General features: G+C 35.7%; 2 protein-coding genes across 3 annotated transcripts in view; one reads left to right on the forward strand and one right to left on the reverse strand.

The window, feature by feature from the left end:
• TBC1D23 (TBC1 domain family member 23) overlaps positions 1–12,202 on the forward strand; it is a 56,338-nt gene extending 44,136 nt beyond the window's left edge. Inside the window, exons 14-19 of one of the 2 annotated variants that reach the window (XM_006058728.3) lie at positions 853–992; positions 2,395–2,439; positions 5,359–5,447; positions 7,813–7,948; positions 9,556–9,750; positions 10,559–12,202. In XM_006058728.3, coding sequence (XP_006058790.2) covers positions 853–992; positions 2,395–2,439; positions 5,359–5,447; positions 7,813–7,948; positions 9,556–9,750; positions 10,559–10,640 — 687 coding nt within the window. In that variant the 3' untranslated portion in view covers positions 10,641–12,202. The remainder of the gene's footprint in view (positions 1–852; positions 993–2,394; positions 2,440–5,358; positions 5,448–7,812; positions 7,949–9,555; positions 9,751–10,558) is intronic. The other variant, XM_006058729.4, reaches the window with a different exon arrangement.
• A 1,080-nt stretch (positions 12,203–13,282) lies between these two features.
• On the reverse strand, positions 13,283–15,330 carry LOC102394999 (eukaryotic peptide chain release factor GTP-binding subunit ERF3A-like). Its single transcript, XM_044940919.1, is given in 2 exon segments — positions 13,283–13,905; positions 13,907–15,330. Coding segments are annotated over 2 exon segments (1,584 nt in total). The 5' UTR covers positions 15,316–15,330; the 3' UTR covers positions 13,283–13,730.
• Between the last annotated feature and the right edge of the window lie 907 nt (positions 15,331–16,237).

The following is a 16,237-nucleotide window of genomic DNA, read 5'->3' on the forward strand; positions in this document are numbered from 1 at the left end:
TCCACGAAGCTGGTTCCTAGTGCCAAAAGGACTGGGAACCGCTGCAGTAGGATATAAAGGAACAGTTATATGCAATCTAAGAATTATACTCAAATCTATTACACGAGGTACATAAAGATGACTTTTCTTGAGAAATAAAGACCTAAGTAATAATGTCTTAAACAGCAAAAATTTACAAAGAATAAATGTTTCAAAATTTAGCTATATGAATGATACTGTGATTGTAATTTTACTTATTTTTAGAGTTATCTGAGTTAAGAAGAGATCAATACTTTTATTTCTTACTGAATAAAAGGTAGTTTCAGGTCGCACACATTTATGTATGTAATGCATATCCTCAGTTTTCATTTCTACCTTCCATTCCTAAAATGATTTCACCCAGTGTGTCAGTCTACTCGGGTTGCCTTAACAAAATACAACCGATTAGGTGACTTAAACAACATAAATTTATTTCCTCATTGTCCTGGAGGCTAGAGGTCTGGGATCAAAGGGTTGACAGGTTTAATTTCTCCAGAAGCACCTGTCTTCAGCTTGCAGATGACATGGCCTTTTTTCTGGGCTTGTAAGTCCCTGATGTCTCCCCTTTATCCTGTAAGGACATCTGTCATTTTGGATCGGGCCTACCTATTACATGACCTCATTTAACCTTAATTTACTCTTTAAAGGCCCTGTCTCCACCTACAGTCCTTTTCAGAGGTATACTGGGTAATTAGGACTTTAAAATATGATTTTGTGGTAGGAGGTGCACCCAGTTCAGTGCATAACATCGAGACAGCCTTCAGCAGTAGTGTGTCTTGCTAGTCATTTGGAGAGCAGTTAATTCATCAGTAAATTCTTTTTTTTCTCCCCTAGGGTGAATCTTCTAATGGTTCAAATGATAGAGGAATGAAATCATTAGTTAATAAAATGACTGTTGCTTTGAAGACAAAATCTGTTAATGTCAGGGAAAAAGTTATCAGCTTTATTGAGAATACATCAACTCCTGTGGACCGGTGAGTTACTTATACAGTATGAATTTGTGATGAGTAATTCAAGCTAAAGAAAATTATCTTACAGTAAATGTTAGTTGAATAGAATGTGCTTTAAAAAAGGATTGTAAATTATGTTTTTTTATTAGATGATTCCAGTTTTCATTATCATCACAGAGATGTTCTTTATTGCTGTAAAGTTTGACTAGGAAGATTACTCTCTTGTCCCACTGCCCAGAATAGGTGGCAAATAATAGTTCTGCCCCTTCAAGCCATTCACTAGAAAAAAATATTCCAGCACTCTTATGTATAATCCCACCTGTCAGGTGGTTGGAATCATCTGTTAAGTGCAGTAATCTCATAGCAGTAATCTCTTGGCTTCAGGAATTTAAAACCTAGAAAATTGAGTCATACTAAATAAAGCAGAACCTCATTTTCTTAAGTTTAAGAATTCAGATCTTCATAGAATTTTGTTCACAGCATGTGTGACCTCACTTCTCCCATGAATTACAAATGAAAAATGGCAACTCACTCCAGTATTTTTGCCTAGAGAATCCCATGGACAGAGGAGCCTGGTGGGCTACAGTCCATGGGGTAGCAAAAAGTCGGACACGATTGAGCAACTAATACTAATACTAATAATAACCAGCTAACAAATGATAAGGAAGTTTAAAAATGTCTGTTATATTGTTTCTCACTGGGACTGTGAGTGCACAATATGTTTTCTTTTTCTCCGCATGTTAGTTTCACTGATCTTTCTTGTTCTTAGAGTTCAAAGCTAACCTAATAATTCCAGTGTGAAATTCGTTTCTAAGCAGGCCTGATCTTGGAAATGTGTTATAGTATTTAATTTCGTCTCATGTCTTACTTGCAGTATCCTAGGAGAGTTGAAGTATTTTGACTTTAAGAACTGAATATAAGGAATGTACTATTTTTCATTTTATTAAATAAAGTACATATGCACACAGAGGTATATATATTTTTTTCATTTAGTAAACAACAAGATGTAGATTATTTTCACTAATCCGAAAAACTATACTTTGTCTAAAATGGGCAACTGATAAATAATGTTAAAAGTTTTTTTATCAAGGCTGAAAGTTTTTTTTGCTCATTAAAATTGTGTCTGCTTTCAAAAGCTTTATATTTAAAAATACTTTTAGTTAGTGCATTCTCAATTAGCATGAACACTTAAAATTTTATTTTAAAATGAACTGGTGATAATACTAAGTTGAAAAGACTATTCTCTTTGTTAAAGAATCACTTGAAACTGGCTTTTCTTCATTTTTCTTTGTACTTGGGATCATCAAAACATTTTCTTTTAACATACACTCTGGGTTAGAAAAACTGATTATACTATATTTTTGTTTGAAAGCTGTTGTGTTTTTAATAATCATATTGTTCTGTCCTCTGCCTCAATTTGCTGTAGAATGTCTTTCAATCTTCCTTGGCCAGACAGAACATGTACCGAGCGGTAAGCCAATGAGTAGCGCAGCTTTATTGGACCATCCTTTTCCTTTAGCATGCATCATGCTGTCTCTAAGCCTCTTGCTGTCTTGGCTCAGATTTCATGCAGCTGTCTCAAATGCTGAATTCTTCTCATTCTGCTTTTAGGAGTGTGTGATGCTGATATGCTTTCCTTTTGGTTTTTTGGCTTGATCATTTAAATTTTTTTCCTTGCCTCTCCCTTTATATATCCTGTTCCTCAGATGAAAATCACATACATTCAAACACAATTTTATAAAACAAATTTCATGTTTTTATTCTAAGACAGAGGAAGATGAAACAAAGAAAATACGTAGTCTCAGAGTTGGGAGGCTATTAGCTTTGGAGATCATTTACTTCTGTCTCATGCCCTAACAGTGGAGAAAATTGTAGCACCTGAAAAAAAGCATAGTTTGCGGTTCAAATTTCTTGTTATTTCATGTACACTATGTCATTTGATAATATTGCTAGAATTTTCTTAATAAGATGTATGTGTTTAAGTGGGAGAGACAACATTATATAAATCAGTTCCAAAGAACTCCAGTTCTAGGGTTCTGCTTTTGCTTTTCCTTGAAAGAAATTAGGCCACGGTGGACATGTTAATATATAATCCATCTCTTCTCTGATCCCAGTAAAGTGGGGTACTTATTAAATTCCATAGGTTTAAAGTTTAGAAATCTACTGGATCTTCAATTAGGATAAACAATAGAACCTTATACTATATGGCTTTACATTTTTATACTCACGACTTTTCTACGATTTTAATTTGAATATCAATTATAGCAATACCTATGAACATTTAAAAAGAAGTTCTAGTCATACTTTGAAAAGTAAGTTAAGCTCTGGAATAATGGAGTTGACTTTTTTGGCAGATCATTTCAATGTTTTCAGTGAATTAGAAATAGTATTTTTAGCAATAGTTTACTTTCAACTTATGTATAAGAGATTTTATTTACTGTGACTGCTCCTGTATGATGCCAGTTACAGAGCTTCTATTAGAATTTTATAATTTTAAAGGGGATGGCTTCTTTTAAAATTATAATCTGTTTGTGAATCATCTTTCTGTTTTCTCTTGTTATAGGACCATCGAATTATTCTGATTTTTTTTTTTAACTTCCAAATTTTATCCTAAATAATTTTTAAAAATTAAAAATTATCTTTTCTGGTCCCTAGGGATTATATCCATTTCGAAAATAGAATTTAATGAAAAGTTAGAATAAATTTGGTTTGTTTTTGAGCCCACTAAATAAAGTTAAAATCTATTCAGACTATTTCGTAGATTTTGTTTCTGCAAAAAAGCATAGACAGACTGCTTTTTAAAGAGTCCAGACATTGAGTTTCAGTTTTTGATAGTCTTTTAAGAACTTTATTAGTTATCTTTAGCCATCTTGTTTATAAAAAACTGCATTGTATTATACATTTTGCTCAATAATGTATAGCTTGGTATCTTTTTTTTGGATGTCAGTTTATTCATACTTACATTCTGGTGCAGCATTTACTGTAAACATTATCTTCGTTACTTTCTATATTATAGAAGTTTAATTATGCTTTAATATCAGGAGAGAACCAATAACACGATCTCATACAATTTTATAATCTAGATGACACAAATGTATTGTTGCATAAAGCTGTGTTTGTCTTTGCCTTTTGTAAAAAAGCTGAATCTGAGTTGCATAGATTTATTTTATTTTAATTATTTCTTTCATATTTTTGTCTTTCATGAGTAAAATTTGCTAATTTACAGGATAACTTTACATTAGATATGCTTTAGCATAAAAATCAAATGATTTTATGATTTTAACTTAAACTGTAAGCAGTGTATTGATTAATTTACAGTTCTGTCATACACTCAACTCCTGTTGGTTTTCTGTTAAGGAATATTGTTTTGGGAGAAGTAAAGATTTAAGTATAATTTAACCAAATTAGGTCATGATTTTTATTGGTGCTATGTATTAAGAAATTATTTAAAATATAGATTTGATCTCTGTTTTTTGGAAAAATTGAATTCTAAGACACATAACTTAATTGAACTCTATCTTAACATGACAAGGGAAAAAGCAAGTCACAATTTTCCTTCATCATAGATTATCTTAACTGAACTTTATCCTACAAATAGTACTCTTTCTCCAGAAACATGTAATATTTTGTCTAAATATTTTAATTTTATTTCTTGGTTTATTGGAGATTACCTGAAAAGTAACAAGGTATTGATTTTTATATAAAAAAGAGAACTTCCTACAGAACTAATTAAGTTTGAGTTTACATGTTGTTTGTTTCTTCCACTTGAGAATGAAAGGCAAATTCATTTTCATGGTTTATTTATGTAAAAGAAGTAGCATCTTAGTTTCTATTGAAACAGAAGTAACAGAAATTACAAAAAATGGGAGGAAAAACCTTAAGACATCTGTACCCAAATGAGAAGCCCTTAGGCACTCCTACTAGAATTTAAATATTTGGTTTCATAAACTGTTTTGTCTAAGAAACATGTATGTAGCACTTGCTGTATGCCAGACATTATTTCAAGAGCTTTACCAGATATTAACTGATTTAATTTTCACAGTAACCAGGAAGAGTAGATATTATCATTACCGTTTTACAGCTGAGGACACAGAGCTCAGAGGTTAAGGAATGTCCCAGTGCATTGGTTTATGTGAACATCAAAATTGTTTAAAACATAATTCTTACAGATTTGAAAGCATTCTGCACACCAAGCCCTTGTGCCACTTTTGCTAACATGATTTCCTTATCTTGTTTCAATTTCCTTAACATAGCTGGCCTGAAACTGGGTGGTACATGGTGAGGTAGGGGGTGGACAAAGAACATTTGTATTTTAATATTCAGATGATACTTGGGGAAAATCTTTAGAAACTTAAGTGATGATTTCCCTCTTACAATTCTCTGAATACAGGCATGTGAGCAGCAGTGACAGAGTGGGTAAGCCTTACCGTGGTGTGAAGCCTGTTTTCAGCATCGGGGATGAGGAAGAATACGACACAGGTGTGGTACTACACTTCTGTTTATACAGACTGCTTTCCTCAGGCATCAGGAGTCATTGTAGAGATCGTTCTGGGACCAGCAAGACACAGTGAGATTCTGTAGAGGAGATTGGAGAGTCTGTGGTTTTTCTGTTAAGAGTTTGGTTTTAGATGCCTTAAATTATGCAGTAGAAATGCTGAGTAGGCAATAATTACAGGAGTCTAGTTGAGGAGAGATGTCTAAGCCGGTGATAATCTGGGAATTATCAGTGTATAAATAGTATTTAAATCCATGGGATTGGATGTAAATCCCCTTGATTCACCCATGTAGGGGATTAAGAGTTGTGGGACTGAAGTTCAGGAAATCTCAAAATTGAGACATCTGAAAAGAGCCGTTTGAAACTTGAAGCAATATCCTAAAGGGCCACAAGATGGGGATATTGTGCCAGGGAAATTCGTGATTGTCTTTATGTTTTAAAAAATTATTGTTTTTGTTCATAATCCCACTGCTTAGATTACCCTAAGTGATCATAATTAGTATTAATGTGTGTTGAGTTAGAAAAAATATATAAAAATATATACTGTATATTAAATATATGTTGTATATAAAAGTACAAAACAAGAAGAATACTCCCAAATCTCATCTTGCTTTTTTCACTTAGTAATACATATTGTGTATTTTCCACCTCAGCCCACAGCTGACTTCCTGTTATACAAATGCGCAATAATTAAATCAGTCTTCTCCCAGTTGACCCTGGTAGTTTTCCAGTTCTTTTTACTATTTCAAATAGCAGTGGCTATCTTTATGTGTGTGTGTGTATACGTGAATGTATATTCACATATATCTAGGTGAACTTTTGCAAGTGTATCTAGAGGGTAAATACTTCCCAGTAAGACTGCCAGATTAGAGGGACTCACATTTGACAGTTTAATGTATATTACAGTCACCTTCCTGAAAACTGCATTGAAGGGAAAAAAATTTTCTGTATGTAATATTTTTGAAGCAAATACACAGAATTTTTATTTTTCTTCTATATAATATTTTTATATCCTTGTATAAAAACTCTAAAAGTACATTTTCTCTTTTATAGTGTAACAAAATAATCAGTACATTGTATTTTATTTCTTTATAGCTTTTCCCCAACACCTTCTCTAGCTATTCTTACCTTCTGTTTCATAAACTTCTGTATGCTAATTGTAATTGTTTCCCTTTCTCCTTTTTCCTCTGTCTCTTCTGTCATTTTCCTGTTAACTATCAGTCTATCTTTCCCTAAATATTTGTTATTCCATTAACAAAAGAAGGAAATGGATGAATAAATGTTGGTGTATTTTCACATATCATATTTTTATATCTATGCATATGTATTTACACTCTGGAAAATTACACAGAAATGAAAATAAGAAAACTGGAACTATGATTGTCAACATGGGTAAAATTTATAACGTTGGGAATAGGGTAGCAGTTGGAGAAGAATACAGTTGAGCAGTCTATTATTTATGTTAACTTAGAATGCAAAACAGTACTGTATATTATTTAAGAATATTCTCGTTTGATTAAAAGTAAAGATGTGACACCAAATTCAGATAGTCACTGTTTCTTGGGGATGTGATTGGGCAGAAATCCATGAGGGCTTTACTTTTTATTTAAGCTAGAAGTGAATAGATACGTGAGGTTTCATTTTTTTTACTATGTCTCTTGTATTTTGATTTCTTGAAAAGTGAAGAGAAGAACATCTGCAATTAACTCTAGGGAGTGTAATTCCCTTTCTTAAATTAGGAAAACAGAATAACAGGAATGTCTTACATTTCTCTCACGTAAAACCCCACTAAATAGACTTACCTATCCCAGGATTATTTTGTTGTTATTTTCCCCCAGAATCAGAAACCAGTAATTCTGTAGATGGAGTGTAATCTATAAAATATTGAATCACTATGTTATGCACCTGAAACTGATATAATTATGTAAATCAGCTGTACTTCAATTAACAAAAAAGGAAAAGAAACCAGCAAGAGAAAAAGAACTCAGCCATTTTTGCCCTCAAGATAGGTGGTAATATTATTATTGGACAATTCCACCATCTCCCTACAGACTAGTCATAGATTAGAGTTATGTTGTATAAATCAAAAAAGTTGAAATTCCTCAGGTAGTTTAATATTATAATAAAAGTATATATGTAATATTTTCACTTGATTTTCTTACCATATGTAGTGATGTTTCATCATAATACTTTTATATTAGTATCATTGGCACAGGAAATATAGTAGCTGGGTTAGAATTGATTGTTTTGTTTTTCAACCTGTCTGTTTAAAATACTACTGAAATTTTTTTCAGGCTATCATTTTTAAAGTTGGTGATACCCACTTTTAACATCTTAAATTCTTTACAGATGAAATTGACAGTTCTTCAATGTCAGATGATGATAGAAAAGAGGTTGTGAACATTCAGACTTGGATAAACAAGCCAGATGTCAAGCATCATTTTCCTTGTAAAGAAGTGAAAGAAAGTGGACACATGTTTCCTAGGTACTTTTTATTTAAGTTGAATTTTTTTCTAAATTTCATTTTTGGTTGCACTGGGTCTTCGTTGCTGGGCATGGGCTTTCTGGGCGTGGGGGCTGCTCTTTGTTGCTGTGCACAGGCTTCTCATTGCGGTGGTTCCTCTTGTGTGGAGCACAGGCTCTAGTAGTTGGAGTATGTAGGCTTAGTAGTAGTTGGAAACTACTGGAGCGGTAGAGCTCACAGGCTTCAGTAGTTGTGGTGCATGGGCTTAGTTGCTTGATGGCATATGGAATCTTCCTGGACCAGGGACCAAACCTGTGTCCTCTGCATTGGCAGGCGGATTCTTACCCACTGTGCCACCAGGTAAGTCCCTCGGTACTTCTTAAAATGCCTTCTTCAGAAGTAAGATTGAATTTAGGGAAGTCATGATATGAAGGTTAAGTGCGAAAGAAATTCTATGTATCTAAGTACAGTAAGATAGAATTTCTTCTGTCAGCTTGTATTATATATCTTGGTTTTTAAAAAAATATTTCTTAGGTAATTTTTTGGGAAAAATTTAAACAGATAAGTTGAATAATACATAGAATATAAGCCTCTCTCAAACTCAGCTACTTTTACTTTTTTCACACTAACCCATCTCTCTGTATAAATATCTTTGTAAATACATACACATATACACACTTTTCTGTTGTCAAACCACTCAGGAGCAGCTTATAAATATGACAAGTGCTTTAGCGTAAATCTCTCAAGAATATGAATAGTCTCCTCCACAATTCCAATAGTACTGTCACATCTTTAAAAACTTTAAAAATGAGCATCATTTAACATGCAGACCACATGTGAATTTTTCACAGTGTCTCCAAGGTATCTTTTATAGTCTTTATCCTTTTTTCCTGATCCAGGGTCTAGTCCTGTTTTACACATCGCATTTGCCTTCTCTCTCTCCTTAGTCTCATCCCTTGAACAACAGTAGTGCTCCCCTCATCATACTTCCCGCTTTTCTTCGTGATGAGTGAAATCTTTGAGTCTAGGTCAGCTGTTCTGCAGAATGTCCCTCATTCTGGATATCTGTCTTATTGTATTTCATAAAAGTGTGTGAGTACTATTACTATACTAAAAGTGAACTGAGACACAAGGCATGGTGTGGGTGTTAATAATTCTATCCTTATTTTGTCTTTGGGGCCCGTTTCAGAATGTTACTAAATATGTAAGGCAGTCCAGGTATTGCTTAGTGGTCTTTGATATAAAGTATATGCTATGGTATGTCGCATGAGGATAGTTTGCTGTTAAAAGTCTGAAAGGTAGTATATTTCAAATACCATGTAGATTAGATTCCAAAAATCCATTATTTTAATAATTTCTAATTATATTATAGTTTTCATTATATTAAATATAAACTTTACTCTTAAATAGTTACAGAATTTATCTGTCAATAAAACACTAATTTTGCCTACAACTGAAGGAAAATTAAAAGCTGTCATTAGGTAGCTTATTTAAATCAATAGTGATCCTTTGCCTTCAAAAGTAGTTTCATCTGGAGTTGAACATTTTTTATAATTGGGACTGTTGAAGTAACAGCTGTTCTGAATGACATTTCTTTTTGCTTTTTTTAATCTTTTGTCTCTCTCAAGTCATCTGTTGGTTACTGCAACACATATGTACTGTTTAAGGGAGATTCTTTCACGGAAAGGATTGGCCTATATACAGTCTCGACAAGCACTAAATTCTGTAGTTAAAATAACATCCAAAAAAAAACATCCTGAGCTAATTACCTTCAAGTATGGAAACAGTAGCGCTTCAGGAATAGAAATCTTGGCAATCGAAAGGTAAGATTTTCTAAGGATGATATTATCTGAATTACTGAATTAGTTCATGATTAAACATGATTTGTTTCTCTCTTTGGGGAAATGGATGGTGGAAGAGGATACCTGTACCACTTTTATTGGTATTCCTGCTATCTTTTCCTTAGAAATTTGTTGTAATATATGGATTAGGCATTAGCACATGATTTCATTAAGTGCCATAGCTAACTTCACAGACTTTGACAGAAGGGTCTTTAGGAATACCCTACACCAGTGCTGCACTACATGCTGCTTTGCAATTAAATGAGCTTTTCTCGGAATGTAAGTCACTGTTTTTATTTTCCTTCATCAAAAAGTTCTTGTTTTGAAAAGTCTCAGTGAACTAAGCAGTGTGCTGGATGATGTAGTTAGTTAACAGTCTGATACAAGCTCCTCCTCGCCTTCTTGTGGACCAGTGACAGACAGTTCTTGGACTGGCATCAGGGCTGTAGCCACATTGCTCTTGAAGCTAAATCGTCTTACAGGTAACATTGTGAATCCCAGAGGGATTGAGTGACTTCCAGATCTTCACACTTAGCTTGTGTTAGAACTCTAGCCCTCCTGACTCCTGATCTCCAGTTCATTCCACCTTGCTCTACACAATAAGAAAAATCATTTTGCATTTGAATTTTCTTTCTTTCAAAATAGCACTTCTGAGTATATGTTGAGAGAAGTCACGGGGTGTACATGGGAGGGCATCTGTGCTGGGTTTGTGGGTCACTTCCCCATTGGAAGTGCAATCTGAGTCCTCAACAGAAGGCACTGTTATTAACATATATTTTTCCCCCCATAGGTATTTGATTCCAAATGCAGGAGATGCTACCAAAGCCATAAAACAACAGATCATGAAAGTTTTGGATGCTTTGGAAAGTTAATATAAACGAAAATTATTTCAAAAGAAATAAGGCAACCAAGAGAAATATGGACATATTTTCCTGACTGAATACTAATTGGAGACTTTAATTTGCTTGTGGGGGTGCTTAAATAGCAAGTCTAAGAAAGTATAAATTATTATAATCAATTTCTGGACAGTTAATTTTTTTTTTAATTTTCTTTTGCATTTTTGGTTTTGTAAAATGATTTCTTATAAAGGTCAGTTATCAAATGACTTTAAAGTAGCTGACCCTGTGCCCTTACAAACTAAGGGTGCAGAATGCAGTTCTGTTTTGAAGAGCTGTTTTAAGAGAACATGCATCAGTTTCAGATTTAAAAACAACCATACACATGTGTATTTGCAATGTCTTCACTGAAAATTAGAGATAGAATTCACTGAAGAGACCCCTTTAATTGCTACATTTAGTTTTACCCACTGAGCAGTATCAGAAACTAAAAAGTATTATATAGATCAATAATTAGCTTGCTGTTTCTGTTCTTAAAAAGAGTGAAATCTTTTTAATAAAATGGATGAAGATTCCAGCCAACTCAAATTCAGACCAGCTAGTAAAATGTTGAAACATCAGTTTCTAAGTCATCTTTGTACCATTAGCTAATAATCTTAACTGAGTGCTTTAGATACTAAACTTCATCTTAATTGTATCTAAGAAGCAGTTAAAAGCATTATAATAAGTAGGTAGGCATGTTAAGATTAAAATTAACACTTGGGGGACAAAATTGTATCTTTACAAGTGTCATTGGTCTGTATTACAAGAGGAGTATTTGATTTAGGATATTTCAAAACAGGTGCTGAGCACACATGGATTTATCTTCCGTGAGATTATGTCTGTGACCACACTAATACGGACTTAAAGAAAAGCTAGATGATCAGAGAGGTGTATAAACTAGTTTTTATCATCACTTCATGAAATATTTTTCTCTTGTTTTTTGTTTTCTTATTAAAGTTCTAGTGGTTTGAAATGATTTTTATTCTCTTAATATGACAAAACTGCAAGTGGTCTGCTTTATTTTGCAGCTTTCTTAGTTTAATTCATTGAGGTTTATGTTAGACACATTTGGTGAAAGAAATCCAGGAACACATTTGGGGCCATGAAATGACTGCTTACAAAAATCTGTTTGGGAAGTAACAAGTCCTCACAACCCACCATGTCCTAAAATGTCATGGATTATCTCTAGGGGTTGATAGAAATATTCAGATGTATCCTGTTTACAGCCAGTTATTTTAATTTACTTAAAGGAAATCAAGTGAATAAAAGGCAACATAGTTCAAGATATTTTATTCTCGTATCTAAATAAAAACAGTTTGAGTGGTTGAAGACATTTGCATGAAACTGCACCTGGTACAATACTTGATATTTATAACTCCCCACGACTGTTGTATTGCATTTTCCCCCTTCTTTTGGTGCCCCTTTTAGAAATGTCCTGAAGTCTCATTTTTTGCCCATTTCAGCCATGGGACTTTTTTCATAATATTAATGTAAAGATGTTTGTGTTACTCTTTATAAATTACAGTTGTAAATAAATCAGTACAATTTGCTCAAAACTTTGTGGGTTTTTGTTTTTGTGTTTGGCCATGCCAACATGCACATAGGATCTTAGTTCTCCAACCAGGGATAGAACCTGTACCCTCTGCACTGGAGGCATTGAGAGTGCAGCCTCTTAACCGCTGGACCACCAGGGAGTCCTCAACACTTTGTTCTTAATGACAGTGTCTCTCTCTCTTTCTCCCTTTCCACCCAACTGTAAATCTCTGCAGATACCACAAAATTAGGAAATTGAGGGCTATCCTTACAGTGGAATTGAAGTGTTCCAATTTCAGGTTTGAAAGTATTAGATTCCTCTTTGTGTTCATCCAGATGGGTAAGAGGAAAGAGGGAGTTTAAAACTAATGACATTACATTCTACATGTAGTAAATTACTCCCTTGAACTACTCGTCTAAAATTGTTCACTCATCTTAATAGCCCAGTTATTATTCATGAATATCAAATGAAAATACTTGTCACTGATTGTACCAGGCACTTATGTAGCTGTATCCTCTCTCCACTGGTCTGATATCCAGACAACTAGAATTCACTCCGGGATACCCACATCTGTGTACCCTCCAGGATTGCAGGGGTTGCAGTATTATGAGTTTGGTTCAGTTCAGTTCAGTCGCTCAGTCGTGTCCAACTCTTTGCAACTTCATGAACTGCAGCATGCCAGGCCTCCCTGTCCATCACCAACTCCCGGAGTCCACCCAGACCCATGTCCATTGAGTCGATGATGCCATCCAGCCATCTCATCCTTTATCGTCCCCTTCTCCTGCCTTCAGTCTTCCCCAGCATCAGGGTCTTTTCGAATGAGTCAGCTCTTTGTATCAGGTGGCCAAAGTATTGCAGTTTCAGCTTCAACATCAGTCCTTCCAATGAATACCCAAGACTGATCTCCTTTAGGATGGACTGGTTGGATCTCCTTGTAGTCCAAGGGAGTCTCAAGAGTCTCCTCCAACACCACAGTTCAAAAGCATCAATTCTGCACTCAGCTTTCTTTATAGTCCAACTCTCACATCCATACATGACCACCGGAAAAACCATAGTCTTGACTAGATGGACCTTTATTGACAAAGTCATGTCTCTCTCTCTCTTTTTTTTTTTTTTCAAATTGAATATTTTATTAACATGGTAGTTGTCTTTGTAACATGTGCACACACACTCGCACACTCAGAATGATCTGCCTGGGGGGAAAAAGACTAGGTATGCCTAAAGGGAAATGAAAAATAAAAAAATTCCTGGTAGGTTTTTCATTATTGTAGGCGATTATGTCCACATCACTTACAAAGCTATTGCCAAATCTGTCCAAGGAAGCAGAGTTTGAGAGGGGAAGAAAAAAATCTTGGGAAAAATTCAACAGTGGCATAGCAGAGCTCTCAATATGAGAAAGCTGACATAATGTGGACTTTTGCTGTGAATTTTGTCTTTGCAAAATATGGGGAGAGTTTTGTCAATGGGCAGAAAATAAGAGAAGGCGGTGTGAAGTAGGCTTTTGCAGTCAATTTTCCTCACAGTATTGTGCAGGGTCATCAAGAAAATGCTTAGTCTTTCTCTGGAACCAGTTTCAGAACTTTTCCAATTGCAATGGTCTTACCCTCATCTCTTAAAGTAAAGCGACCCATTTGAGGGAAGTCTTTAAAGGTCTCAAGGCAGATGGTTCCTGCTGTCCTCAAGCGGGCAATGCACACTTGATCCTGTTTCACAAAACGGGGTCGTCTTACTTTTTTCTCCTGATTTCTTGTCTACCAAGCAGATTAAGGCTGTTATTTCGACTTCTTCAGTACAGGTATGGATATGCAGCACCGCATTATAACCTGGGCAGATGATGGACTTGTGCTCTATAATCACTATCTGGGCATCAAATGTGCGACCAGAATGACAAAGATTATTAGGATCACAAAGTATGAACCCTGGAAGAATCTCCTCTTCTTCAATTCCTTTCAGTCTGATTTTGAGGTTTTCACCTGGGGCTACAGAATCGGTTTCCACATCATCAGAAAGGATTCCAAGAACTTCCACATTGTGCTTGTTTGGCATCATCACAAGCTGCTGGCCTTTACAAATAGATCCTGATTCCAGCTTTCCCAGGACCACAGTGCCCATATCCTTGTACTTATCCACAATTGGCAGCCTGATTGGTCCATCAACTGATCTATTGAAGTTTGGCAAATTATCCAGATATGGAATAAATGGTAATCCAATGTACCAAGGACAGAAATCTGATTGCTCCTTAAGATTTGCTCCCGTCAGTCCTGAGCATGGCATGAAGTGAATGTCCTTTTTGGGATTAAAGCCAACTTTTTTCAAAAACGGCACCAGTTTCTCTTTACATTCTTCATATCTCTCATTGCTCCAATTCACTGTTGGGTCGTCCATCTTATTAATGAGCACAATCAAGTGTTTGACGCCTGCCGTCTTTGCCAGCATGGCATGTTCTCTCGTCTGTCCTCCTTTCTCAAATCCAGTTTCAAACTCTCCTTTCCTGGCAGAGATTACCAGTACAGCCAAATCAGCTTGAGAAGCACCACCAATCATATTTGGGACAAAACTCTTGTGGCCAGGGGCATCTAGAATTTTAAAATGCTTCTTTTCCGTTTCAAAATAGGCACGACCCACTTCTACTGTTTTACCCTTGTCTCTTTCTTCCTGGTTTGTGTCTAAGGCCCAAGATAAGTACCAAGTTTCTCTGTTTTTTTCTTTAGCTTCTCTTTCATATTTCTCAAGTGTCCTTTTGTCAACCATTCCAGTCAAATACATTATTTGTCCTCCAATGGTTGACTTGCCAGCATCTACGTGCCCAATGAATACGACATTTACGTGTTCCTTCTTAGGAGCGCCTGGCGGCGCAACCACAGATTTAGGTTTTGGTATTTCCTCTTCCTCCTCCATCATTTCCTGGGCACTTTCCTCTGCAGGCCTTCCATCTCCCAAAGAACCACCATCTGGCTCTGCTTCACTTATTTCTTCTTTGTGCTCCCATGATTCTTCTGGGGACATCTCTGTCTCCCCATTTTCTACAATAGGTTCTGAAAGTTCCATGCTAACAGCTGAATTTGAACCTTCACACAACAATGACTGTTCCTCTTGAGAAGATTCCACAGGTGCTTCGCCTCGGTAGTTCTCCATGTCTCTCTTTTTTAATATGCTATCTAGGTTGGTCATAACTTTACTTCCAAGGAGTAAGTGTCTTTTAATTTCATGGCTGCAATCACCATCTGCAGTGATTTTGGAGCCCAGAAGAATAAAGCCAGCCACTGTTTCCACTGTTTGCCCATCTATTTGCCATGAAGTGATGGGACTGGATGCCATAATCTTAGTTTTCTAAATGTTGATCTTTAAGCCTACTGTTTCTCTATCACTTTCATCAAGAGTCTCTGTAGTAGTTCTTTACTTTCTGCAGATGGTGTCATCTGCATATCTGAGGTTATTGATATTTCTCCCAGCAATCTTGATTCCTGTTTGTACTTCCTCCAGCCCAGCGTTTCTCATGAGCTTGGAATTACTGTATTTTTCAAGATGAGAAAACCAAGGCTCAAAGAAATTTAGTGCAAAGAAAGAGTACCCCTCTTCTCTCCCTGATCTCTGGGAATTAGTATTGCTTATTAAGGTGTAAACCTAGATAGCATATTGAAAAGCAGAGACATTACTTTGCCAACAAAGGTCCGTCTAGTCAAGGCTATGGTTTTTCCAGTGGTCATGTATGGATGCGAGAGTTGGACTGTGAAGAAGGCTGAGTGCTGAAGAATTGATGCTTTTGAACTGTGGTGTTGGAGAAGACTCTTGAGAGTCCCTTGGACTGCAAGGAGATCCAACCAGTCCATTCTGAAGGAGATCAGCCCTGGGATTTCTTTGGAAGGAATGATGCTAAAGCTCAAACTCCAGTACTCTGGCCACCTCATGCAAAGAGTTGACTCATTGGAAAAGACTGATGCTGGGAGGGATTGGGGTCAGGAGGAGAAGGGGACGACAGAGGATGAGATGGCTGGATGGCATCACCAACTCGATGGACGTGAGTCTGAGTGAACTCTGGGAGTTGATGGACAGGGAG

This window comes from Bubalus bubalis, chromosome 1, assembly GCF_019923935.1.
Source record: "Bubalus bubalis isolate 160015118507 breed Murrah chromosome 1, NDDB_SH_1, whole genome shotgun sequence".
Classification (NCBI taxonomy): Eukaryota; Metazoa; Chordata; class Mammalia; order Artiodactyla; family Bovidae; genus Bubalus; species Bubalus bubalis.